The 25,714-nt window shown below is 42.7% G+C and overlaps 2 protein-coding genes across 2 annotated transcripts in view; one reads left to right on the top strand and one right to left on the bottom strand.

Annotated features, from left to right (window-relative positions):
• ptprea (protein tyrosine phosphatase receptor type Ea) overlaps positions 1-15,858 on the bottom strand; it is a 47,461-nt gene extending 31,603 nt beyond the window's left edge. The window contains exon 1 of the mRNA XM_062414353.1: positions 15,572-15,858. The gene's annotated coding sequence lies outside the window, so the exon portion shown is untranslated. The remainder of the gene's footprint in view (positions 1-15,571) is intronic.
• Positions 15,859-17,569: 1,711 nt separating this feature from the next.
• On the top strand, positions 17,570-19,441 carry LOC133931519 (clarin-3). Its single transcript, XM_062378415.1, has 3 exons — positions 17,570-17,928; positions 18,514-18,702; positions 18,782-19,441. The coding sequence occupies exons 1-3, from the start codon at positions 17,694-17,696 to the stop codon at positions 19,057-19,059; spliced, it is 702 nt and encodes a 233-aa protein (XP_062234399.1). The 5' UTR covers positions 17,570-17,693; the 3' UTR covers positions 19,060-19,441.
• The last annotated feature ends 6,273 nt before the right edge of the window (positions 19,442-25,714 follow it).

The following is a 25,714-nucleotide window of genomic DNA, read 5'->3' on the forward strand; positions in this document are numbered from 1 at the left end:
TTTGTCTGGTCTTGCACATTATTCATAGCTTATCAATAAATGTGTATTTCTATTTCTATGGGAAGTATCCAGCTTTTGAATAGATTATCAAGAAGTATTCCAGCCTCTGCCCCTTCTCTTGTAATAAAAATATGACATTTCCAGTATTTACCACATCACAGGTTTATCATGAAAATATAAACTGTGATCCCAGTTCAAGTGATATTCTGTAACCATGCATCTTTGAACCGTCAACAGAAGTATCCAAAATGGACATCGAGCTCACACCAAGTCAGTTAAACTCACAACTTTTTCTCATCTGTAATCTCTCAATCATTTGAAAATGCTGACTTGGTACAGATGGGGAAACAAGATGCATCTGTTCACACGGTGTGGTGTGGTCTAGGGGGTAGACTTCAAATAAACACGCCAGTGTGGTTTGTGCAATTTATTTAAACAAGAGTGAGAAGAAGTTGTGTGATTAATGACATAAGAAAGGAGATGAAAATTGCATTCTTCATTCCAAGGGGTGTGCTGCACTTAGTTTGAGGCAAACTGTCTACAAATGAAATGAATAAAACAGTTTTCGAGTTTTAAACGAGGGCTTATTTTTTCATTTAACTCTCATTTCATTCTGAATATCTTCTTTTGAAAAAAGTCTTTTGAGTATTTCGCAGGAACATCTCATTTATTTTTCTACAATGCATCCAATCAACCATTATTGTCGGTTTTCAATGACTTGAATTTGATCGGCATTTCAGTGAAAGCTTTTTATCTAGCAGCCTTTATTCATTTATCTATTTTATTCTTTATTTGATGTTACCAATGCACACACAGACAGAAAACAAGGACACAAAGGTACAAATTCACCATCCCTCCATGTCTTTATCTGTTCCGCTGATCCTTTGAGGGTGACAGGGGAACTGGAGCCCATCCCAGCGGACACTGGCGAGAGGTGCGGTATACCCGAGGCAAGTTGCCAGCGTATCTTACGACCAACTTAAGGAGAAAGCCAACCACTCACACTGACGGACAATTTGAAGTCTCCAAAAACAAAGCCCCAATCTGCATGTCTTTGGATGGTTGGAGGAACCGAGAGTACCTGGAGAAAACCTATGTAGACATGGGGAGGACATGCAAACGCCACATAGAAAAGCCTCAAAGGAAATGTGATTCGAACCGTCCTGCTGCCAGGCGCCAGTGGTAACCACCACGCCACCGTGCTGCCTCCGATGTGACCGTGTTGTGATGCAATTACAGCTTTTACCAGCCACAACAAAATCAAATTCTTCATGCTCATTGAGATCTCTCTGCACAAGAACAAACAAAATCAATTGTTGTAAACCAAGCAAGACTTCCTGATCCCTTTCTTAATAATGTCTGTGATGGTCAGTGTTTTAATTTCCAGTTGGCTCAGCTTCCATGGAGTCCCATCCAGCTCGTATCAGTCTTGGCCTTCACCTTGAGGGACGAAAGATTGGGGGGGTCGTCAGAGAATCGTGTTACCTGTCACTGGAACTGCTGGTGTGGATCACTGGATGGAGCCAAAACAAAAGGCCCACGTGTACAGCTCTGAGCAGCGGAGATAAGAAGATGTAGGAAGGGGTTTTGTTGGGGGGGGGGGGTTACTGATCATTGTGCCAAGCTAGCAGCTGTGTGATGGATTTCACACACATACATCTTGTCGTCCATCTCTGCATCCCTTTGTGTCAAACAAAGGGCGAGAGAGCCCCCCCCTGAGTGCACACAGTAGAGGACCACCATTCATGTAATTTGCCCTCGCTCCATATCGTGCATGGGTGAGCAAGCGCACCCCCCATGGACCTTCGAAATGCTCGGTGCAGACATGCAATTATAGTGTGTCACACACGCTGGTCTCAGGCCAGACTATTTTCAGGGATTATGCATTTGAGAAAGAGAAAAACAAACAGTTTCCATTTGCCATCAGGGAAGTTGGAGTCAGAGTGAATCACTGCATATATTTGACAAATCCATCAACATGACAGCCCTGAATTGTCTACGCTGGTATCAGTCATGTGCAGCATCTTGGCATCTGTGGCTACGCGGCACAGGATATTGCATCCTCTCGTGACATTAGCTGTTATCAGCCGCCTTCATTCTTAGAACCAGAGACATTACACAAGCAAGCAACAACAGGAGATGCCATGTCAACCCCTCCAGAGGGTCAGAAATGTGCGGATTAGGCTGTCATTAATACTGAATCTGGATTAGAGCAATCCTGAGGCGGCTCTACGGCGACAGATTACTTGTGTCCCCACCGCGGCGACGTAAGACAATGGCACTTTTTGTTCCCCCAGAACTGACAGTACCGCTCAGTAACAAAGGAGGACTCATTTCTAACAGGGTCAGGAGTGATTAGACGAGCAGTGGCGCTGGCGGCCCAAAGAGGGGCCTCGAGGTCCCCCAGAATCCCCCAGGTTCAGACTGGATTTGTCAGATTACAACCCCGCCAACTCTGACTAGCCTATTAGTGTAGTTAGCTGGTGTGAAATGGGTAAAAACGGCAGTAAAGTCTTTCGTCTGTAGCTTTCGAAGATGTTTCATCATAATGTGACGTTGAGTAAAAAACAGTCTCACTATTAACGACATATATATTTACAGGCAACAATTAGCACTGTTAAAAAAAAGGGGAGCCTAAGTGTCTAGACGTCTTCACATATCTGTTGACGTCAGACGCTCCATGGCTGTTGTGAGCAGTGTTGCGTCTCTGATGTGTAATTTATTCGCCACTTCCCCACAAAAAAAGGTCTCCGCTTTTATACAGGGACCATTGGAACTGTTCCAGATGTAAGAAAAGCAGCAGATCATGGTCTTTGTGTTAGCATCAGTGTGTCGAGCCCAACTGGAATACCTCATCAAAGCTTCCTTATATTTACTTTAACAAGTGACAATGACGGTCTCCTGCTTTCTGACCTAGTTTTTGAATATTTCATTTTACAGGTTTGTGTTGTTTCTATTTCTTATGAGATTAAGAGACGATGTATTATCAGGGGTTCTGTTAACATCCGCTCATTCACAGAGCAAAAAATTTGTTTTTCGAAAGGAAGAAATTCAAAAGAAAAGAACCAAGAGCCGAGAGAGAGAGAGAGAGAGAGAGAGAGAGAGAGAGAGAGAGAGAGAGAGAGAATCAGTTGGAGTTACACAAGAAGTGAAGACGGGAAAATATGAGGACGAGAGAGAGAGAGGGAATAGAGAGAGGGTACACAGATCAGCCCCAGGCGTGACCTGCCCTTGCCCCACAAAAACAAATGACATCAGAGTAGCTGCCAATCAGCTGACGGAGAGAGAATAAACACCAGCTTTCTTTTTCCTTTTTTTTTTTTTCCTTCCTGACATTTTTCCACTATGAGAAATCTCCTCACTGCAATGGCACCTTGGATTCTCACATAACTTGCATAAGGTTTTTAAATGTCAATGTCATTCTTCACTATAACCGACAATTGTCCAGATGTTGTTTTTATCATGTGAAAAAATGTCCTCTCTGCAAAGTGATTCTCCAAAGACAATTACAGGGGTTCGAATGAGTGACTCTAATGAACATAATTAGATGCTGCTCCAGTGACGAGGCTTAAACTGTCTCAAACAGCAGTGCTACTTTCGATCCAGCATGCCCTGGTTATACTGGTATCACTATTATAACTAGTATCATTGCCTGCGGTTAGCGCAAACAATGTTGTGATTCTATGGTTGACACATGTATACTTCAATATCAGAATCCAGATGACAGATCCCTGAACAGCGATCATCAAATCACGGTTATGCATCTGTAACGAGACACTGTGGGCATGAGAGGCTTTAGATTTGACCACATGTTGAAGCTCTGTATATGTATATATATGTAACTCCACAGGAGGGTTGGACACTATTGTGATGGAAAGACCAAAAGTTGGACATACATGTCATCATCATCACACCATTCACTGACCCTATGCTCCCTTTGGACGGGGGCGTTAACATGGCTTTACCTTTACTCTGTCATCTGTCTGTAGATATGGTTGTTTTAAGATTACCCAGCAACAGAGACCGGTGCCAGACAAAATACTTAAAGCCCAGTTTTCTAATGAGGGTCGATTCAGTCAAATGCTGAGCTGCATATTAACCAGGAAAGAAAAAAACATGAAGAAGTGGGACATTATAATTCGCTGGATCACTTCAGAGAATAAGTGCTCAACAAAGCAAAAAGGTTTTTATTCTTCTTTAGATGATAACTGTGTTTTATTCGCCTTAAAGCTCATTGTCATCCTTAAATTGCAGGAGTGCAACTAACAATTTCTTCCCCTTTTCTATTCTTATTTGTCCTATAAATCAATTATTTGTTAAGTCTGTAATGTGTTATAAAATGTCCTAGAGCCACAAATGATGTCCTAAAATGTTTTTGTCCAATCAATGCTCTGAAACCCTAAGAAGAATCATTTTATAAGTATATAAATGGAGAATGGAAGCAAATGCTAATACATTTTTTTCTTGATAAATGACATAAGCTTTATTTCAATCAACCGTCATTTAAACTGTGTGAAAAGGTGACGATATGTTCAGGGCAAATATTGCAAATAAATATCAGGAAAAGCAGCTTAAGCAGGGTTTTCCCTCTTCTGCATAACGCCAGAATTCCCTCCCTCTTTTACCTAAATAAATAAGTTCAGAACGCAAATACAAGCACGCTGGCACACCCACCAAGACAAACACTACATGCTGCGAGAGAAAGGATGGCAGACGCAGGCGCCCCCTGCCACCATCACACCCAGCAGGATCTGAAGGAGGCCTAATTGGACACATGCAAATGAAAGATGTGTTAAAAATTCCTCTTCATCGTGGGGGGATGTATTTTGGCACCAGCGAGCAACCACAGCTCCCTGTGATTTCGAGTCTCCCAGTTGTGCTTGTGGTAGTGGTTTGGACTGAAACACACCCACCCTGCCCCCTTCTCCTATCCTCCATCGCTTACACCCACCCCCCAACACACAACGTATTTCGACAATAACCAATTACAGGCGCAGGGATGCAGGGCGAAACGTTTGGCCTGGAGCACGTTGGCTTCTTATATCAGACACCACACAGATACAATAGTAACAACATGGGTGGGGAGGCTATAAAAACAAACCCTCCGATTCACCTCTCCCATCTTTTTTGGAACTCGTGGGAAAATGACACCCGTGGTGGCAGCTCGTAATATCAAGCTACCGCCGGCAGACTAATGAAAACAGTCGAGCAGAGCCGTGGGAGTCCTGGCTGTGCGAAAGTGCACAGGGCGGAATAGTCGACTGCTTCTTCACTGCAGACACACCAGAGGAGCGCTGAGCTGCTCCCAGTGAAGATGAATTAAACTTGTCTCCGCTAATCAGTTTGTTTTTGCAATGAGACTTAAGGCATCTCCCCGGCTAACTAAGCGGAGATGTAGTCCCCCTGCTGTGGAGCAGCTGCTGGATGTGATCCCACATGAATTGGTAGCAGTGCAGAGCCTTTTTTTTATTTATATATCATCAGCCTATTTGGACAGGGTACACTGATGGCTCACAGCGTTCTGTCCACGTGTCGGATTTAGAGTGAAAAGTCGCCTCAAATCAAAAACAACACCACAACAACCAGAAAGCAGGTCCCTGACTGGAGACACAAATCCCTCTAACAGAGCCAGCAGCCGTATAGCGGCCACTATCTGCCTCCTCATCTTCAACTGGCTCATCCCAGGCAGTCATAAAAGACTGCAAATGAGGAAGTGTCTCTGTGTGTTCGCGGAGCAAGGCGTTTTCCCCCTCCGGGGAGCACAGATCTGATGATCAAACCCTTTCCTGTCTCCTTGCTGAGCCCCTCTGTGCAGCATGCAGAGGACGATCTTTCAGTCCATCAGGTCAGTCGTGTGTCACACCCCACTGCCCACCAGCTTTGATGAAAAAACGGCCTAAATATACGGTTCAGGGAGGCTGCACTCGTAAACAAGGAAATGCAAAACAAAATTACCACCAAATTCCATATGTACGAACGCCCACGTGCATTTCAGGAAGCCCGATTCGGTGCAGCGGCACAGCACGGCCAGGTGATGGTGAATACAAGGCATTGCACTGGTTTTGACAATGTCCTAGTCGTTTACGCAGTACAGGAATTAAGTGTTATTTATAAGTGAGAACAACACAGATACACAATGAGGCCAATCCGGCACAGTTGTTTTCTGAAGCACCAGACTACTTTCCGGCCGAATATAACAAACCAGTCATTGTGCAAAGACGAGCGCATGGAGGAGCCCCACGGGGGAAACGCACACTCCCAGAGTTAAAAATATATATCCCATAATGTACATTTGTTTTTCGTTTTTTGTGCTCCAGATGCGGAGAGAGTGAAAGTGCGGAGGAAGAGGGGTTTGAACAATTCATAGTTCAACATAATAGACGTTTGTGTGAAGAGCCACCCACTGACTGGGCTGGGCCTACAAAGAGAAACTGTGATACTCAGACACGGGACACATTATTATTATGATCGCGCTGATCTCTGAACAGCTTTGCCTCCATGTCTCGGTTGTCTGAGAGCAGCAGAGGACACTGTTCAGGGTTTTGCGATGGCTGCCTGTGATCTCTGCTCCTTGTTATCCAGCTCAAAACCGTCTCTCTGTGCGAGGTGCAGTGAAACAAGGACGCTCTGAGGATGAGTGGGCGGATAAAGGACAAATAAGGCTGTTAACACATGTATCATTTTATCAAAGACAGCACTATATCCCCACAAAATATTAACACTTATGGTTTAAAAAGTTTCACATCAACAGGTCATAAAAGGCCTAAATTATGACAAAATTAACTTATAAGTCAAATGGCAGATAATGGATCAGCTTATATGGTCGAATAAGGTCATCTAAAGGGTAAAGTGGGAATTTTCTAACCTTTTGTTAGAGAAAACAATGAGGCTAATTAATAATAATCATCATTTGCAAATAGATTGTCATTTTGCCCTAAAGGGGAAAAAGAAGTGAAGCAGGGATCATCCGCCTTCTAAGAAAAACACCAATGGTCAAACGTTCCCTGGTGGGTATCGTTATCCAGCTATGAATAAAGCTTCTGTTGAAGAAAAGAGCCTTTTATGCCTGAATCCGTGCAGGCATCATAGCAGACTCTAATTATGATAAACAAATGTCCCAGCATTGTAAGCGAATGGTGTGGATCTGGCATTGTCTCTGGCTGAGCACAACAAAAAGGCTTTGGCAGTATTGGACTAGTGTTACTGTCAACACGCCGCCTTCCCAGTGGGGAAACATATTGTGCGACCACATGCTGCAATGATGAGCAACCTACAGTGCAGTGGGATTGTGTTAATATGAAAACCCTCCACCCAATAAAATAAAAGTAAAGAGAGTTAAGAGCTCCGAAGTGGAAATGTTTCACAGCCCTTATCGATTAAATCTCCATAGCTGGAGGTCAGACCTCATAGTGATATTCATTTTCGTATTAAATACCAGGCTTATTATATTCCACACTTTTATTTTTTCATTAATGATTTCTCACACTGATAGAGCCCAACCATAGTGTTGGGGCTGATGACAATATCGATATTATGATTCCTAAGAAGTTGGTATCAAAATCATGCTTGATAATTTACAGTTAAACCATTAACTATGAACAAAAAGAAAACACTTAAGACAACCAAATACATAGATAATATTCAAATATTTGTTAACTTTAAGCAAAAATTTACATATTTTTCCATAAAACAAATATGTCATATAGGCGTTCATAAACACAGACGGGGATATGTCTTAACAAAAAGATCTCCTTGATTCCTCCAATAGTTGTCGTCAAAATGGACATTTAATAATTGTAGAAATTATAAATCAGATTCTCATACAAAAGAAATTACATGTATATCAATAATGCAACAGCCCTTTGTACTCAACCTGTAATTATTACGTTCAATCACCTACTGTCTACTTCAGTGACCAAAATACCAAGATCGCAAATAATAAAAAAGGGCTTTTCTGTGACGGGTGGTTCAGCTGGGCCTTAGCGATTGGTTGAGGAGTTTGGACAGCCAGAGGGAGCTTGGTGTAGAGCCGCTGCTCCAGACGATACGAGTGATGAATTTTATTTAAACCGCATCAACTGTGTTTTGTTTTTTTCCCCACACACACAACCCTCACACAGCAGCTGAATTTACATCCGTCCACAGTGACAGGAATTCAATAGCATGAAGCATTTTCAAGGATCCTCCCCTCCTCTGATTTCCAACATGCTGAATGATCCACTCCGCCTTTAACCTTGGTGGCTTATATCACACAGGACAGCTCTGATTATCATCCCATACATTAGTGCTTCGGGGTGCTTGCCTGAGTCCTGCACGACGGCCATCAGCAGGCAGAGCATGTCGGCCGAGCCCTGACTGTCGCCTCACTGCCGCATCCAACTGCACTCGTTTAGACACATGTTCATCACAGAGAAAAAAAACACCATGAGGCTTTTAAGAAGTTGAAAGGATCTTGTAATGAAAGATCTGACCACGGACATAACACCACATCCTTTCCAGCTCCACACGTAGAAGCGACAACCCAGACAATGAAATAAATTCCTGCCCCCTCAGTGCTTTATAGTGTTTATAATGTTTACTGCAGGTTGTCTAATATCTTTACACTGCATCATATTATAGCGACACTGAAGAATGAATATCAGACGGCTGACGTGATCATCACAAGACAAGTCCCAGTGTTGCAGCCTTGAAAGAATGAATAGGAAATGCGGCTGCTTTAGTCAGCATCCATTATTCATTAAGCACTGTACTCATCCATGTCAACAGCCTCAGTAGTGAGACAGTCAAACATTATTGTCTCTTTTCGCCCACTCTCTCACACACACACGCACGCACGTCTCTCAATAGTTGTGAGGACACACGTTGAGATAAACCATTCCCTAGCCCCTTCACCTAACATTAACCATCAGAAGTAAATACCTAATCCTAACCCGAAACATAATTCTAAACCTAACACTAAAAACAAGTTTTAACCCTCAAACGGTCCATCTAAAAAGTGAGGACCGGTCCAAAATGTCCTCACGCTGTTGGGTCTTTGCTTAAAATGGTCCTCACAAGAATACACACACAAACAGACACCCAAACACACAGATACAAAGAAACTCTAACGTCAGACTAACGTGATTGAATATGATCTGACTTTAACATTTCAGTAAAGAAAGGAGCATTTCTTGAAGTGTAAGAGAGAAATCATTGCACTCGCGTAACCCTAAACCTAACCCTGACTTACATGCAGAGGCTAATGACAGAAGCCCGCCTCCATGAGACCTGTAAGCATCTGCAGCCTCACTCCAGTGTCTGTAGCCCCTTTTCCACTGGTCGGAAAGCCACCAACATCTACATAAACCTCTTTCACACCAACATTACACTGGTAAATCCCGGTCAGTCCTGTTCGACGTCATGGATGCGGCTGAAACTGAAAACATCCCTCACCTCGCTTTCTTGCCAGTGTTGCATCTGGTTCGATAACACAATGCTTGTTAGTGGGTTTTTGACTAGTAGAAAAGGGGCTTAACATCTGGCGTGCAATTGGAATAGACACAATCTGCATTCAGGTAAACGGACTCTGCAGTGGACACTGGTTTTTATCATCTCCGGTGACACCCGGTTGGAGGCTTCTTTACTTTCTAGACACTGGCTCTGCAACTTTCCTGGCACAACGTCATGGCGTGCATTGAACCTGGTGGCGTTGGTGCATACATAGCCATGAACATTTGTGTACTTTAGAAGAATCAATTATCTCTAAAACGGGAGTACTTGCGTTCAGAAAACTTGAATATACATACTGTGCTCCAGCAATGAGGGGACATAATCACTTCTCTTTCTAAAAGTGCCATAGCAGCGTGAGACACCGCCTGCTGCTTTTGGAATCAATCAAAAGCCACTTTACATGTGTTTGTGCGAGTGAGAACATTTCAGTAGTTCAGTGCTGTTTCAGAGTCAAAACACAGTTCAGAAACATCGGTTTCACTCTTCATCTTCAAACTCCAGAGACACTATACATTCTCATAAACATCAAGCTATTGAGGAATGTGTGTGTGAGTGATTTGTTAGGTGCATATAAAAAGGAATGTGTATGTGAGTGATTTGTTAGGTGCATATAAAAAGGAAACTTCCTCTCAGATCCAAACTCAGATCAAACAGCGAGCCCTCAAAAGAAAATCCACAGCAGCAGAAATCGTTTTTTACTTCCTGGCTGTCAAACACACATTAACCACGCGCTCAGCCCCTGGCTTCCCCTTTGTTTCCCGCAGCAAAACCTAATATTTGTTTTTCCAGAGTCATTCATTGAGATTAAATACAAAAAGGTGGACTGAAACATGTTTTAAAGCCATGAGCTGGATTTGTTTGCTCGCACTTCAGTTAAAACCAGGCCAAGTCGCAAGGGGAGTTAAGCTTTTCTGGGCTCCACCCCTGCTGTCCCCGAGCAGGTCACCAAATTGGGCTGCCACATATCAGCCTGATAAAAATGACGGCTCAATTCGATCAAGGCTTTTTATGTTCAAAAATCAAAGCTGTCAACCCGCAACAGCAGCTGACATTGGATGTCAAGTATCGAGAGGTTGTAATTCCAAAACAAGTTCTCCTTTTCTCTTGCTACAACGCCGACAATAACGTGTCTGGTTGCTTTTCCTCCTCGGACACTCGTAAAACATCCGCGAGGTCACCGGCTCAATTTCCAGAAACTTGTCTTCTAAGGGCTTTGTGGTGTACTTTGTAATGTGCTCATGTAGCGTCTGACAGAAACACAATAGAGAAACTATGCGTTGCCTGGAGGCAGGGAATACACCCATATTACCAGTGGGAAGCCGTTGCCTTGGATATATTCTCTGATTCAAACCAGGAGGGCCTCGCCTCATGGTTCCCAGCCCCATGGTTCCCAGCCCAGAGACAGGGAACTCCTGGAACGTCCTACACTAAATCTGAAGATTACAATGACACAAAAATATTTCTGCTGCACAAAATCATGTTTATTAGCTGCAATATTTCTTGACAGTAAAAAGAAATGCTGATGTTTTTCAGCGGTATTAAATGATCAGCCTGGGAATCCCACTACTGGCCGATTCTACGTTTAAATACCTCACATTCGGAGCCCAGTGCAGCTCCACTTGAACTCAAGCCGAGAAGGAATCTGTAAGCCAGAATAATTGTCAATGCACGTGTGGGTGTGCAGCACAGCCTTGACTTCTCTCTTGCTCTGCATTTGTCTTGCAAAGTAATTCACCTCTTCAAAGAGCCCATTGGTCGGACACAGCTCAAGTTTGGGTCAGTACCCCGTGAAACACTGAGGCTAAAACCCATGATCAGGGCTCACGAGCGGATTTTGCGTAATTATACTTTCGTGTTATCAATCGCCTTATTGTTTGACCTAAATATATCACCATAGCATCCAATAGAGCGCATATACCTCAGCCAAGTCCCAACTGTCGCCTTCAATTCCACCAAGCTGCAACAAATTGCTCAAACTTATATTTAAGCTATGCCTGATTTTTATTTTCATCAACATTTGTGGATTATTTCCTCTGAAATTTGTGAAAATGTGAAAAAAAACAGCCTGTCTCGCAATGTCAAAGTGATAAAGGATAATCCTGGGGTCCTTTTTCCAATCATGTCCCATCCTCCCAAGAAGTTTAGAAGAGATTTGCTCTGACAAACAAGCAGACGTTCGAAAAACACAACCTCTGGAGTTAATGAATGATAAACGCTCTCGTTTAAAAGCCCAAATATTATATTTACTATGATGTGACAGCAAGAAAAACAACTGATTAAAATGTCAAACTAATCACTGCAGATCTGTGTGATTGCTCCGTCGCTATAACAAATATTAGGAAAGACAGGTCAGGTGTTCCTTAAGGGATTTTAATGATAGCACTATTAAGGAGTGACAGGCACGACAGAATTAATTTGGACTTCTCCCACAAACGATCATCTCTCTCTCTCCCTCCCGTGTCTCATGTGCTCGGCCTCGCCGCTATCTCAGAGGAACTCACAATGCCTCCATTGAACAGATGGTGGATGGGTTCTGACGCATCTGGAGCGAGGGAGAACCTTGATCTCTGTCCAGCTGTTTCAGTGCCGCAGTGGTCCGGCCGAGTCTTAAGCACAGCTCCACAGTAAACAAACACAAATCTGCCCGGCTTCAGCGCGCACATGTTGCAATAACAAGCCAGAGCAGTGACTCCTGAGTGTAACACGGATCAGATGGTGAGAGGGCGTGTGTGTGGAGAATTACAGGCAGGGCCGCAGGTAGCAGTTTGCACAGCTGCACACAAGCCTCACAGCAGCCATGTGTTTTACGGGGGCCTCCCTTGACAGGAGACACACCCGCCCCGTGTCACAGAGGTCCCACCTCTGGCGAAGCCCGGTTGAGGCTTCCGGCTCTCGCAAAAAGTCCTCCAGGCAGGAAGCAATACCCCCGCTCACATGATCTGTTTGTACTTTCCACGGTTTTTGCTCTCACTGCTCTGGCACAGCTTTCAAACACGCCCCCACCCCCCCACCCTCTCCCCCTGTTCGTTACTTTGTGGCACTTTGAGTTTCTAATCAAATTTCCTGCTAAGTTCTTATCTCCTCACTCTGCATGTTCTTGTCATTACTAAATCATTTCAGCGCGATGCCAAAATCTGAAAAGCAGGCTGCAGGGTTTGCATTCTGTAGCACTAGCCGCAAGCACACACAAGCCTATGGTTGCAACACAGCGCAGCTAAATATGCCGCTGCAGGCCTCGACGAGGGCACACACGAAAAATAACAAGCTCTAGTTGCATCGAAAGGAGGATCTAACTGTTCCCGAGCCCAATCCACGAGCCCCTCTTCAAGAGGGTCCACACCCCGTCTCTGACGGCAAATATCTGACAAGTTCAGGGTCAAGTCGGGCTCATCCCCGATAGTTTTGACTTCAGAGCAATTAGCTCCTTCTCCGCCTGTTTGAGGAACAAAGCGTACCCAGAAGCAGAAGCAATTAATGTGGTCGCAGCCTCAGAGACGGCGCGGCACAGCGTGGAGTCTCACAGTTAAGAGTCGGGGGGGGGGGGGGGGGGGGGGGGTGTTTCCGAGAGCCAGAGAGAGAAAGGTGGCAGACAGACAGAGAGTGTGGGCAAACTGCAGGGATTAACATCCGTGACTGGCAATTTGAGGTTAACTCAGCCCTCTCCACTTCACTGTGGATTTCATTAATCACCGCATCTGCTCACTTTGCACAGCGCACCCACGCTCGCACAGCACGCGCCACGCACGCATTCCTGTACGCCAGATTTAACCGACCTTAAGAACAACATCTTGGCAGTGTGTCAAGCAGCAGTTCAGTGCAGGTCGGAAGGAGCCCCTGCAACTATCGAACCTGTTGACAATTTGCTCAATTTCTTAAGAGAATTTACACACTGGTACAATCGACCTGTTCACAATTCATTATTTTACGAGTGCTGTGCTCGTTCTCAAAGCAGTTTCCTTGGCCTGCAGTGATGCAGGCTGCAATCCTTATTTCCTAAACAGTTAAAGTGACCTGCAGATATGTGAGCCACATAAAGACAGACAAGAGATTTCTGGAATAAGAATATGTTATTGTGCATGACGTCAGTTTGATTATGACGGAGACTCAATTCACACTAGTGCAGGTTACTTATTTTTCTCAGCGAGCACACACACACACATACGAATAGTAAAGAGATGGACCATAACAAATCAATCAGCAGCTTAATGTAATTGCTTCCTGTGACTCGTCCTGGAAAACTGACTGTTTATTTCAGTGCATCCTCATCAGCTCCTGACAAGAATTGTCCTTCCTGAGGTCCGTTCAGAGGAATCGAAACCCAGAATTAAAAGTCATTGACAGACACAGACTTAAAAAACGGCAAAAAGACAAAAACTCAGGTAAAGAAGAATCACAGGGAAGGATGTGGCACGTGGCAGCTAAATAAACCACACTGGGTTAAATGAAGCCACACGTGTGATGATACAGCTGTAAGACGCAGGGAAATGGAGACGCTCTAGTTGATAACTCTGTTGCTGATCGTCGGCTCAAGTCTGGTGAATGAGGCGTCAGTGTCAGGGCTCAGGAAAATGACAGCCGACTGGTTTTTGACTCGTCTGCCCCGACAAATTGAGTTGAGCTTAAAAAAGTCAGGTGACCGTGAAGAGAGTTGCTTTTGCAATGAAAGGAGCGGAATGAGTCATTGTTTAGTAACACAAAAAAAAGGAAGAACTTATTATAACAAATGTTGAAATGATGGCACCGCACGGACAATGATGGACTCATCTCACATCCCTGTTTGAAATTGTAGAACAGAAAGAATTTCACTTTGTGGGTGTTTTTCTTATATTCTCGCAGGTTTCCCAGATCATAATTCATGGATCCTGATTACAAAAATGTAAAAGGGAACAGGGCAATTTGGTGCACCTTGATTTAAGGGAAGTGTTTGTCCCTGGTGTGTATCGACTCTACTGAGTGCCACGGTTTCTTTCTCTCCCCGGAGGGACACAAGTTGAACTTTCCACGATAAAAAACAACCACATTTTAAGATTCATTCACTCATTCTACGACACATGTACTCTCAAGATTTAGCAATGATTCCCTGACATAAGTGAACTTTGATCTTTCTCCAGCCTAAAGTGACAGCAGAGCATTTAAAAACCCAGAAACTGTAAATATGAGTCCTATAAGAGGAAAGCAAGGAAAGGGAAGGTGACAGCAAGAGCATGCAGAGTTATTTGCACTAAGAATGATGATTAATGTGTGTTCAGCTGTCAGAGGCTGTTCTTTAGTGAAAGGTGTGTGTGTGTGTGGGGGGGGGGGTGTAATGTCACTGGTGTCTTGGCTCACTTAACTGTCCATGTCCATCTCAGATTAGACAAGTCACGCTTCCTCTTTCCCTCAACCCAGCCCTTAGCTGTGCAGACAACCTGCTGCAGGGATGCTGATCTGTTGCTGACCCTGACCTCTGACCTCCCCGTGGAAAGAACCATCCCCCCCGTTGTGTCACTGTCATGTCCTGTGATTACTCAAACAAGTCAAAACTCAAGACCCAACTCAGAAACCCGGAGAGGAATTCTGCGACCAGCCTGAGCGGATCCATCCCTGACATCTGGGGCAGAACTCCCTCCGCGCACCGACGTGTTGAAACCAGCTCAACCACAAGCAGCCAGTATCCAGAACATGAAGAACATGATCGAATCGATGATCGTGTGGGGATGAACAGGAAGGAGAAGATAGAAGAGAGAGAGGGAGGAGGAGGAATAACGCGCAGAGGAGGCGACGGGGACACAAACTCCAAAACGCGTGTTCCATTAACCCACATTTGACGCACAGGGGTCGACTCCAGTCAGGCTGTCGTAAAAAAAAAAATTCAAACGCAAGATCGTGGGTCGTTGCCACGTGAGAGCGGCACGCGCACCTGAAATGGACGTGTGTCTTTTCCCACCGGAGACGAACGACCGTGACGCACAGGTAGCACGGCGCCCGGCTGCCCGTGGACCCCCCCCGAGAGGTTTGAATAAAAAAAAAAAACATTTTTCCCACTCGTGAAATAAGTGTCAACAGGCGGAATGCGTCACGGGGAAATAAAGTGGTCACTCACCTTGGAGGCGTCGACGGCAAAGTCCGGCGCGCAGGACGGTGTTTGGAGAAGGCGAGGCGATGCTCCGGCGCTGCCGCCTGTCACCGGAGAGGAGGAGTCAGGGTTTACTCCAACACACCAGCTGCTTGGCCGCCTGACAGCTCTCAGGATAGGGGAGGGCGCCACCGCCTGGACACGAGGGGAGTCGCAGCGTGTCGCCACCTAAAGGACGCATCGAGGAGCAAAGGACCTGTGGACCGGAAAAACGTGTCCATGCGGGTTTATCTTCAGCTGGACTCGGACGGTGGCCGAGAGAGCTCAACTTCCTTAATTTGACCACACAAAAAAACAGTCACAGCAAAAGCAGAGTTCTGAAGGCTGTTAAGAAAAAAGAAATGTTTTTAAGGGACCCCAACAAAAGTGATGAACCTGGCTGAAGTTCAGTGTTTTGTGAAGTTATTGAAAATGTATGTTGTTTTCTTCTATCAAATCAAATAATTGCTAATTTCCTACACTCTTTTATTTCTTATTCTATTTATTGACCCTTTTGTTTTGTATTTAACTCTTTTAATTTATTTTTAACTGCTTTTATTTATTGCCTCGTGTTGCTTTTACAATTTGTCGTGATGTCTTTTTCTATTTTATGCAAAGCACTTTCAATTGCCTTGTTGTTGTGATGTTCTCCACAAATAAACTAATCTTGCCTTACAACTATTACTGCGTCTGTATATGTGGCCTGGGGACATGATGAGTCGCTGTTTCCTGGACTCTTTGTTTAAGGTGTCTTTTGGATGGGATGAAGGTGGATATAGAAAAATCAGTGGAAAAATTCGAGACACTATCATTTTAAACTCAACTATACTTTAGAAGGTAAGTTTTCATTTATCGTTGTTTCTCTCCATACCAGGGAAATGGCTGTTATTGGTCATAAACCACACTGGTGATTCTGTTTTAAATGAGCTTGGATCATTATGATATCATATTGATTTCATAATGTTTTAGATAAACAGTGGAAAACAATATTAACCTGGTCCAAATATGTGTATTTTATGGTATTTGAAAAGTATTTATATTTAATATAATGATATAAACCGAGTATACTGTGAGAGGCAGAGGACGGTTGTGATGTAAACCAATGGTTTATTTTGTTTTGATCTCTACTTCCCTAACTCTGTGCAGTAGGGTACCTTGAAAGGATTATATAACTCTCAATATGATATCTAAGATGATAAAATGATAAAATAAATGTGGCTCATTATAGTTGTATAAGTTAATTGAATATCAGCCCGCTGCTGAAATTATGTTGTAACTCTTAATTTTTTTAAATCTAGGCTAACAGTTATTTTCACTTCCTGTCCAATTACCAGGAACTACTGAAGCTGTACTGGATCAGGATGAATCATACATCCTTCCTTTTTTACGACAGTTTAAACTCACACAGTTATAGTTGTCAGCTCTCTGTTTATTAATGTTATTATTTGTTTTCATGTCTTACATTTGAAGGATATATCATTTGTCTTACTGCACTTACAACCTCTGTTATCATGAACCACCACACACGTCCTCATGTCTTTAGTAGAAAGAAACCAACCCCTGTCAAGGCTTCAGCACACGTTATCATTGCTCTTCCCATAGCTTTTTTTAAAAGTGAAACAGGTAAATAATTAATCCTCTCTATGTTTTATGACCCTACAATTTCCAGAACTGGACTTTGAATCCAAGGCCGTGAAAACACAAAAAGGTGCAGACACTGAAAGACGGGAAGTAGAGTTATCTAAATTGTTTTCCTCGTGTCCTGAAAGGATTTTGTTCTGTTAAACTTCTGAGATTTCACATCAATCTCAACACATCCAGACGTCAGATGCGAGTATCTTTGGCCTCATGTTTAATCTGTCTGTGGGGGAAACTGTTGTTCTTACCATGACAACCAGCCCTGCCTATTCCTCCTAAACCAAAGGTCAGTCATAATCAATTCGTTTTATGACCACCAGTCTACATGTCACTGCACCCTCCAACTTAACTCATGCACAGAATCATCAGGGAACCAGAGGCTCCTATAATCTGCTTCTGAGGCCTCATCAGAGCTCCAGAGACCAGACCAGTGGGATTTTGATTTAACAGGTGCAACTGGAATACAGCAACAATGCCTTCCTCATCCAAGACCCTATTTTTCATTCTCAGTGCGAACATGACTGCCCTAGCTGTCGGGTTAATGGGGTGGGGCATGTCGACAGGGTGGGCTCGGACGACCATGGAGTGTACAACTGCTGGAACAAGCTTCTTCAATGGAACCGCTATGATCACTTTGCAGCTTTTTGAAGGGGTGTTGAGCAGATCCTTCTGCCCTTCGTTTGGGGCGAAGGATGTCAATTTTCAAGGTAACTTTCCGAGGCTCTGAAAAGTGAAGTCCAGCCAAATTACAAGACACTTTCAATAAGAAAACATCTGACATTTGCTGCCTTTAAAAAGTAGCACAAATATTTGCTTTTACTATATTTTTCATCATTAGCTTTTACCAAGTGACTTTGTCTTTGAGCAGTGTTAAAAGCACTGTCAAAATGGATGAATAATAATAACATCAACAACAATAATAAAGTGTGAAAAAGTGAAAAAGAGACGAGCACCAGTCACAAATGTGGACCAATGTAATAAATAGTAAATTTACCTCTATGATGTGATATATTCAAGTCGCATGATATATCTTTTTAGACCACTGTCAATTGAAACTGGAAAACCACCTTCAATTTATCAATAATAATAATATTAATAATAATACTTTCAACTTTTTTAACATAGGCACTATTTCTTTGGGTGATACTGTTTAATATGCGGCATGGTGAACTACAAGAGAAAATGAACGATTGTATTTTATGGTGACCTCGCCCATTATAGTATAATGTACCGTATTTAACCTGTAATGTTGATCTTCTATTCTTTCTTTCGCTATCTGTGTGTTTGAGTAGTGGTTCCTGGGCTGATAGAAATAGATGGCGCTGTCCCAGTGGCGCTGCACACTCTGGTCTTGTGCCTGTTGGCCCTGTGTCTGCTGTTTTCCGCCGGCAGCATCCTCATCGGCATCTACAACTCTGTCAGCAACCCTTACGAGACCTACATGGGGCCCATGGGAATTTATGTCTGCAGCTCGCTCAGCAGTAAGAGACTCAAATGTTACACATAAGCGAATTTTTCTTGCATTTGCACCAATGAATGGTTTAAATGGTTTCCTTGCAGCAATCCAGTCGGCTGTCGTCCTCATCGTATTTGCGGTGAACGTCAACGTGACCAACATGGCAGAGGGTCTGGTGGAAAACTACGCCGATGGCGTTGCCTTCGAAACGAGGAACAAGTCGTCAGAGCTGCTGCTGGGATACTTCCTGATCATCCCATACATGATACTGTCTCTCTGCGCCATCCTCGTGATATACTTCTATGAGCACGCGGCCTATAAACAAAGGCGAGAACAGCAGAGGCCCACTGAGGACGCGCCCAAGGAGATAATGATGTACTAACGCCAATGGAATCAGCGGCGTCGACAGGTTGCTCATCAGGACTTTCTGGAGTAACTTTACTGTCATGGGAAATTACAGAGATGCAAACGTTAAATGTTGTCAGGTTAGAGCAGTTGTTTCATTTAATAGTCTAATTCTATATTAAATGATTTATGTTTACATATTTTTGGCTTTGAAATAATATTCATTCAAAATATATATTTATTCTGCCTTACTGTAATAAAAAAACTTTATTTTTTATAGTCAATTGACAAATTTAAATCAATACAACAAAGTGTCCTATAAATCAATGGCTATACATGAATACAACGGCTCCCATAGTCGTCCGTTATATGTTTGAATGAATCAGTGAATGTAAATAAACCATGTTTTAATTTTCAAATGATGGATTTCATCTGTTTTTTTGTCATTTAATCTTAAAGATATGACTTTTTTATAGAAGCACAAACAGGTTAATACATTCATACGGACCAATGTCGGATATGAGTGAATCAAACTGAGATAAAAGGTCTAAAGGTTAAATCTTAGTGAAAGGTGAGAGAGGTGAGTGAAGTGGCAGAAGGAATCTATAGTTGTCTGCTGCCCTCTATCTCTGAGAAGATGGAAATGGAAGAAGAGAGAGAGCCCATAACCAATCCTCAAAACAAGAGAAAACTAATTGCTTCTTTTTAACTCAGCTTTTCGGTTTTAGATTTAATTTTAGTTATGGTAATTCTTGATAATTGCTGCTGCCGTTTCTTTTTAAAACGTCCATAGTCAGTGATACCTCAGGGACTGGGGACAAAATGACACACACTTGTGGAGCTTGTGTTTCACATGCAGGCTAACAGCAAATTAACTTGAAGAATCTAACAGTACCAGCTATAATGTTCTAAATATGCACATTGAGTTGATTTCAAATCGGACGTTATTTTATACTGTTAATGAAATAAAAAGTATTGTTGCAGTTAAGTTATTATATAGTTGAAGTGTCAGTGTTTTAAGTTTGGTCACGTTTGTATTTATACCAGTCTCACTTAGAGCAGCAGAAAATTAATGTTTCATCCCCTTACTAATTACTCATAACTCGTTAGTTAGTTTTTAGCTAACTAACAATTTCAACTCATGGACTACATACAAAGATAGATTACATGAAAGTTTCCAAAAAGTGAAGCCAAAGTGTCTCAATCGCCACCTGCTGGCTGGCTGCAGCATAGGTAAACCCTGCCTACTACATACTTCATGGACGGGTAATATATATTTATTATAATACTTCTCTGAGACTATTTTGATAGTTTACAATGACATAAATATATTTTTTCAATTCGGTGGGTCAGTTGATGAATTGCTCCACTCTACAATATGTCCATATGCTGCCAGAGGTATCCTCCTCTTGAAGCACTGAGATGGATTACTTTACCTTCATCAATTTGTGGCTCATGATAGAGCGCTGTTTAAACGTCAGTGTCCTCTTGCATGTGGGATAAACAGCCCTGATGACAGATAAAGATTTTCTCCACAGATCTGAGATCCGTTTAATCATTTTCAAAGGACTCCGAGCTAAGAAAACTAACATGAAATGCTGACAAATACAGCGTTTGAGACAAAGCTTGTGACTCTGTCGAAAGTCGGCTTCCATTGTCTCCCGGATCTTCAGACGCTCTCACCGTTGTGATTCACATGACTGTGTTGACATGGGAGCAGGGCCCAGGTGTCCTGTTACCGTTTCCCGTGTCCCATCACTCAGGGCCTAAAGTCTGTTTGGACATGCCCTTTCCAGCACCTCTCAGCCCCGAAACGCCTTCTACTCGCCTTCAAAAGAACCACTCTTCCTTCAAGTCTTGCACTTCAAGGGACCCGTGGAAGGATGCGGCAATCAGCTTTGTGCTCGTCAGCGTGAATATGTATTGAATTTCCGAGAAGGCACGTCTTCTACCGCGAATCAAAAGCATTTCAGACCTGACAGAATTGTTCTAGCGGAGCCGAAACATCCTCTGTGTCGTCTGAGGTTTCGTGTGAAGTCAGAATAAAGCTGTATTCATTATTCCATTCATCTAGTAAAGGCATCATAATTAAAACATGCCTGTGTGACATTGCGGTGACATTTATACATTGATGGCTCAACCCTGAAGCTGTGACCAGGAGCTGTTATGTGGTGCAGCAGAGGCAGGTTGTATTCCCCGGAGGAGGTCGTGTCAAACACGGTTTCAGCGTAAGAACCACCTGCTGTGAAAGTGATAAGCTCCTCACATTGTTGCACAGATCCATCGGCCGTTAGAGACCATCTTATTTTATTTTTCACCTCTCGCAATTCATCCTTGACCCTTTGACAAACTGCAGCTTGTCAGTAAACTATAAAAGCGACACTCAAACTTATCTTGACTTGATTTATAAGATTATTCTCTCCGGTCAGATGGAACATATATGCTCTGTGTATCTTTACTTCTGGCTTGATAACAAATAAAAGCCTCCTGTAGGTATACAGGCATTTCAAATGGCTGTCTGATCCCTTGACTCTGAACATTAACCTCTTTACCAGCTGCCAGAGGAGATATTTAACTGTATCTTCTACTGATCTTCTCCTGCGTGCGCTGAGGTGTGGAATAGCTGAATTGCTATTGAGAGGGCAGTATAATCTCTTCCTCTCTGCATGTCTCTCGGCCTCACCGGAATGAATGAACCCGGGATTATGCGGAAGCCTTGAACCCTGACCACTCACTCTGTGTGATAGGATTAAAGCTGAAACTTTTGTACCTGTGAAACCGTATCCTCCCAGGTCCCGCATCACAGAGGCCCGTGAAACAGACACCTCCAGCTGCAGGGCAAGGGGGGGCTCACATTCAGCCGTGTAGAGTCCAATACAGTGGGGGCAGAGTGGGCTGGGGGAAGGGGGTCTCGTCTCCTTCCACATTCGGAAGGTGGTTTCACATGGACAACTTAGAGGGGCCCAACACCTCAAGAGGCTTCTTACCTATAAGTTCATAAATCCATCCACTAATACAAAATATGTAGAGGGCAACAAGAGCACTGAGAAAAATCCTCTCTGAGAAATATTGAAATAAACTCTAAATATGCATCAGAGCCTTTTTCAGAATCAGAATCAGAATCTGAAGTATTTTATTGCCAAGTAGGTTTACACCTACAAGGAATTTGCTCTGGTTGTTGGTGCATACAATGAACATGAACATAGAAACATAAAAACGCAATAAATACAATATACATAGGAAAAGCAATAAAAATATAAAACCAGTATATATTTACTCACTATTCACTTCTTATTTACTCACTTTTTATATATTTATACAAAGTATCATTTATTTTGATATAAACATTTCTGATTAAAAATATATAAAAGATAAAAGATATAAAAAGTGAAGTAAAAAGTGAAATGCAAAAAGGAAAACAGTGAACAGTGTCAGATTGCAATATTATTTGACCTCCTTATATTACTGACTGAATATCCTTCTGCCTCCATAGTTAGTGAGTCTCTTGAGGTTTTTGTACCTGCTGCATTTTCCTATAAGGTACTAAACATTTATGGATCTGGTACTGATGCATCTTGAGGCCATCATATACATCACATTTACTTCTGGAACAATCTCTCGTCTACCATTGTTAATAATTGTAAATATCTTGTGCTTACTTTTCTTTATAACAAAAACAAAATTGTTATTAACTTTATAATTATAGCACATTAAAAAAACAGAGTTACAAGGTGTTTCACAGAATAGATAAGAGTGCAAATAAAGAAGATGAAAGAAGAAAGACAAAACAATAAAGAAAATGTTTTTATATAAAAGCATAGATAAAATAGTAACTAGGTTACCTTTTAATCACATTGCCAATTGCCGTTAGTCACTTTTTATTGGTTTTCACACCATTTGTGTGTAATTTCTCGTAAGTAAGTATAAATGTGGTCTATTCTTGATACATTTATATACGCCTAAAATAATACATTTTATTATTTTGGTAAGAAGGAGAAGGCTGCGCTACATTTGACAATTTTGATTTTAAAATGATAATTTACTTTCCATAAAGTTTTGAAAAGAACAGGACAAGAGAATAATAACAAGTGATCGCATCACTGCCGTCCCACACTCACCCTGACCACGTGATACTGAGAGGGAGGCAGGTTCCTTATTTATCTCCGTCATTAATCTTAATTTGTCAGTGAAGGCTGAGGTGAAGGTGGAGGGAAGGAGAGAAGAAGGAGGACGGGGGGGAGGAGGAGGAGGAGGAGGAGGAGGAGGAGGAGGGCTAAAAGGTAATTGCACCCCTGCTGCTCCATTATGGTGTCATTCCTCTGTTAACAGAAGATAAGATCTCCTCCACATCACCTGAAGCCAATTCTCCACTTTACCTGGGACAGAGAGAGAGAGAGAAAGAGAAAAAAAGAAAAGACAGAGAGTGTCTCTGCGGTGTCTCACGGCCTCGATCGGGACAAACTGATCTGATCACCTTGTGCAGAATTTACCTGACTAACCTATCTGTTTGGCATAAAGGGAAATAAATGTTCATCTGATGCCGGATGACAGCGTACAGTCAGAGTGATGGATGGTAGGGGGGGTATGGGGGTGGGGGGGGGGGGCACTTTCTCTGGCCCACGCCGCTTGACACCGCTGTTGATGGATGTGCCCCTGATTGGCAGGTGTGATAGATATCGGTGGCTGCAACACGTAGGGACACAGTTAACCTACTGACACAGCACACGGTTTAACTGAATTGGCGCCATTTGACCTGGACACCGAGAGGAACGGTTAACATCATCCACGGTAAATCTCAAGAAGGCCGGCGGGGGAGAGCAAGACTGCACAGAGCTTTAGGGGTTTTATGTTAATGGCTGTATTTCAGAGAGATTGTCAATAGAAGAAGATGAAATATTATATAAAAGACACAAAGCTGGAGGCCGTAATAATAATAATAGCTATACACTTTATTTATATTTCACTTAAAAATGAAAAATAGAAGTCAAACAATAGAAAATAGTTACTGCTAAGACGATAAAGATAAAATGTTGAGAGAATAAGATAAAATAAGACAGATAAGTACAAATACAACTTTATAAAATGATTGAAAGCTCTTCAAAGCAGATTTCAGACATGCACCGAATTCTGAAGAACCTCCGCACATTCTGTCCACGTGAGAGTCAGAGAACAAAGCAGGAGATTCTCTGCAGGATTCACCGCAACATGTGAGGGTGTCAATGACATTTCTAACACACAACCGACACAAAACTGAAAACAGGAAAAACAAATATCTCAGGATTAAAAGCCAGAGCCCTGACAGAAAAGGCCCTGTCAACCCTGGTCCTCAGCCTGACTGTGCACATAGCAAGCTGTGAAAGAGCATATTCCTAAGTTTCTGTGGAAGTGAAACACTGAATATACAGAAACTCTGCTGACGTGATCGCGACTCAGTGGATTTCTCTCTGTTGTGCACACAGAGCTGTTCTCGTTTGTCACTGGGACCTGTTTTTTATCGAGACAGACGGCCTGTGAGTCTTCATCATCATTTCTTCGTTTCAGATCAGGCGGCGCAGGCATCGCATTAGCCCTCCTGAAACCTCAAAACAGTGTGTGACAAATCAGAGAGTGGGAAAAGGAGAACTATGTATAAATCATTGTTGTATTATATGCATTATATAACAGTGTATAACCAAGGAGACCGATTCCTGAAATGATTTACTGAGGATAGTTTTAGGACAGACACGGACTTCACAGCCTCCGGGTCCCACACTGGGGCAGATCTTGGCAGTTTGCACAGCGGGGGGGGGGGGGGGGGGGGGGGGTAGAGCCGGCAGGACTGTACAGGAACATGTGTATTAAACCACCTGTTCGAACTCAGCCTGTTTTACATGGTTCACTGTACCTGCCAATAAATCTTTTAGTTTTTAATCTTTTTTAACAAAGATGTTTGTGATAACATCCCACAGGTTCTTATTGTATCATCCATGTTCGCCTGCTTAATTTAAGTAGTTTAGTGTGTCATCCCTTTTTTCATGTTAATTTGTTTGTTTGTGAGCAAGATTACACTACAACAACTGAACGGATTTCTGTGAAACTTTGAGGAAGGATGTGATTTGGCTCCAGGACAAACTTGTTACATTTTAATGCAAATCCAGATCAGGGGGCAGATGTTTGTTATTTTATATTATTTATCATATTGCATTATATTATTTTATATTCTGGAATATTTTTTTTGAAACAAATTAAACTATTGTGACATCAGGCACTTTTCAACATTTTCACCAATTTCTCAGAGAATCATTTCTGGATCTTGATGAACAGAGCAAATATCTTTAGGGAACTTGTACATTTGAGTGTGTGAGCTTTGGTGCAGCTTGATAGAATTTAAGGGGGTTGCTGGGTTGTATGCAAACTCTTTGCTTAGTAGATATCCTGGAGAACAAAGTTGCTCACACTCTGCACCAGGGGGCAGCATTCAACAGCTGAATCAAACAAATCACCATCTGCAACTTGCACCACACAGATAGTTGTAGTCATTGTCAACCATTAAATATATTAACATAACCTGCACTTTATATTTAAAGTCAAGGCTGAAATGCCCGTATGTCTCGAGAGCGTTTGATGTTACTGAATTGTACAGACTCTCCTCTTTAAAGCACTTTATCTCACGGGAGAGTTTATGTCTCTCCGCGCTTTCAAGGTTCATCTGT

This window comes from Platichthys flesus, chromosome 20 (genome assembly GCF_949316205.1).
Source record: "Platichthys flesus chromosome 20, fPlaFle2.1, whole genome shotgun sequence".
Classification (NCBI taxonomy): domain Eukaryota; kingdom Metazoa; phylum Chordata; class Actinopteri; order Pleuronectiformes; family Pleuronectidae; genus Platichthys; species Platichthys flesus.

What these genes read in the sequence shown, in the direction of transcription:
- LOC133931519 (XM_062378415.1), top strand. Translation starts at nt 17,694, where the DNA reads ATGCCTTCCTCATCCAAGACCCTATTTTTCATTCTCAGTGCGAACATG. An exon ending in GAAGGATGTCAATTTTCAAG is followed by an intron (nt 17,929 to 18,513) that starts GTAACTTTCCGA and finishes GTGTTTGAGTAG; the next exon opens with TGGTTCCTGGGCTGATAGAA. An exon ending in TGTCTGCAGCTCGCTCAGCA is followed by an intron (nt 18,703 to 18,781) that starts GTAAGAGACTCA and finishes GTTTCCTTGCAG; the next exon opens with CAATCCAGTCGGCTGTCGTC.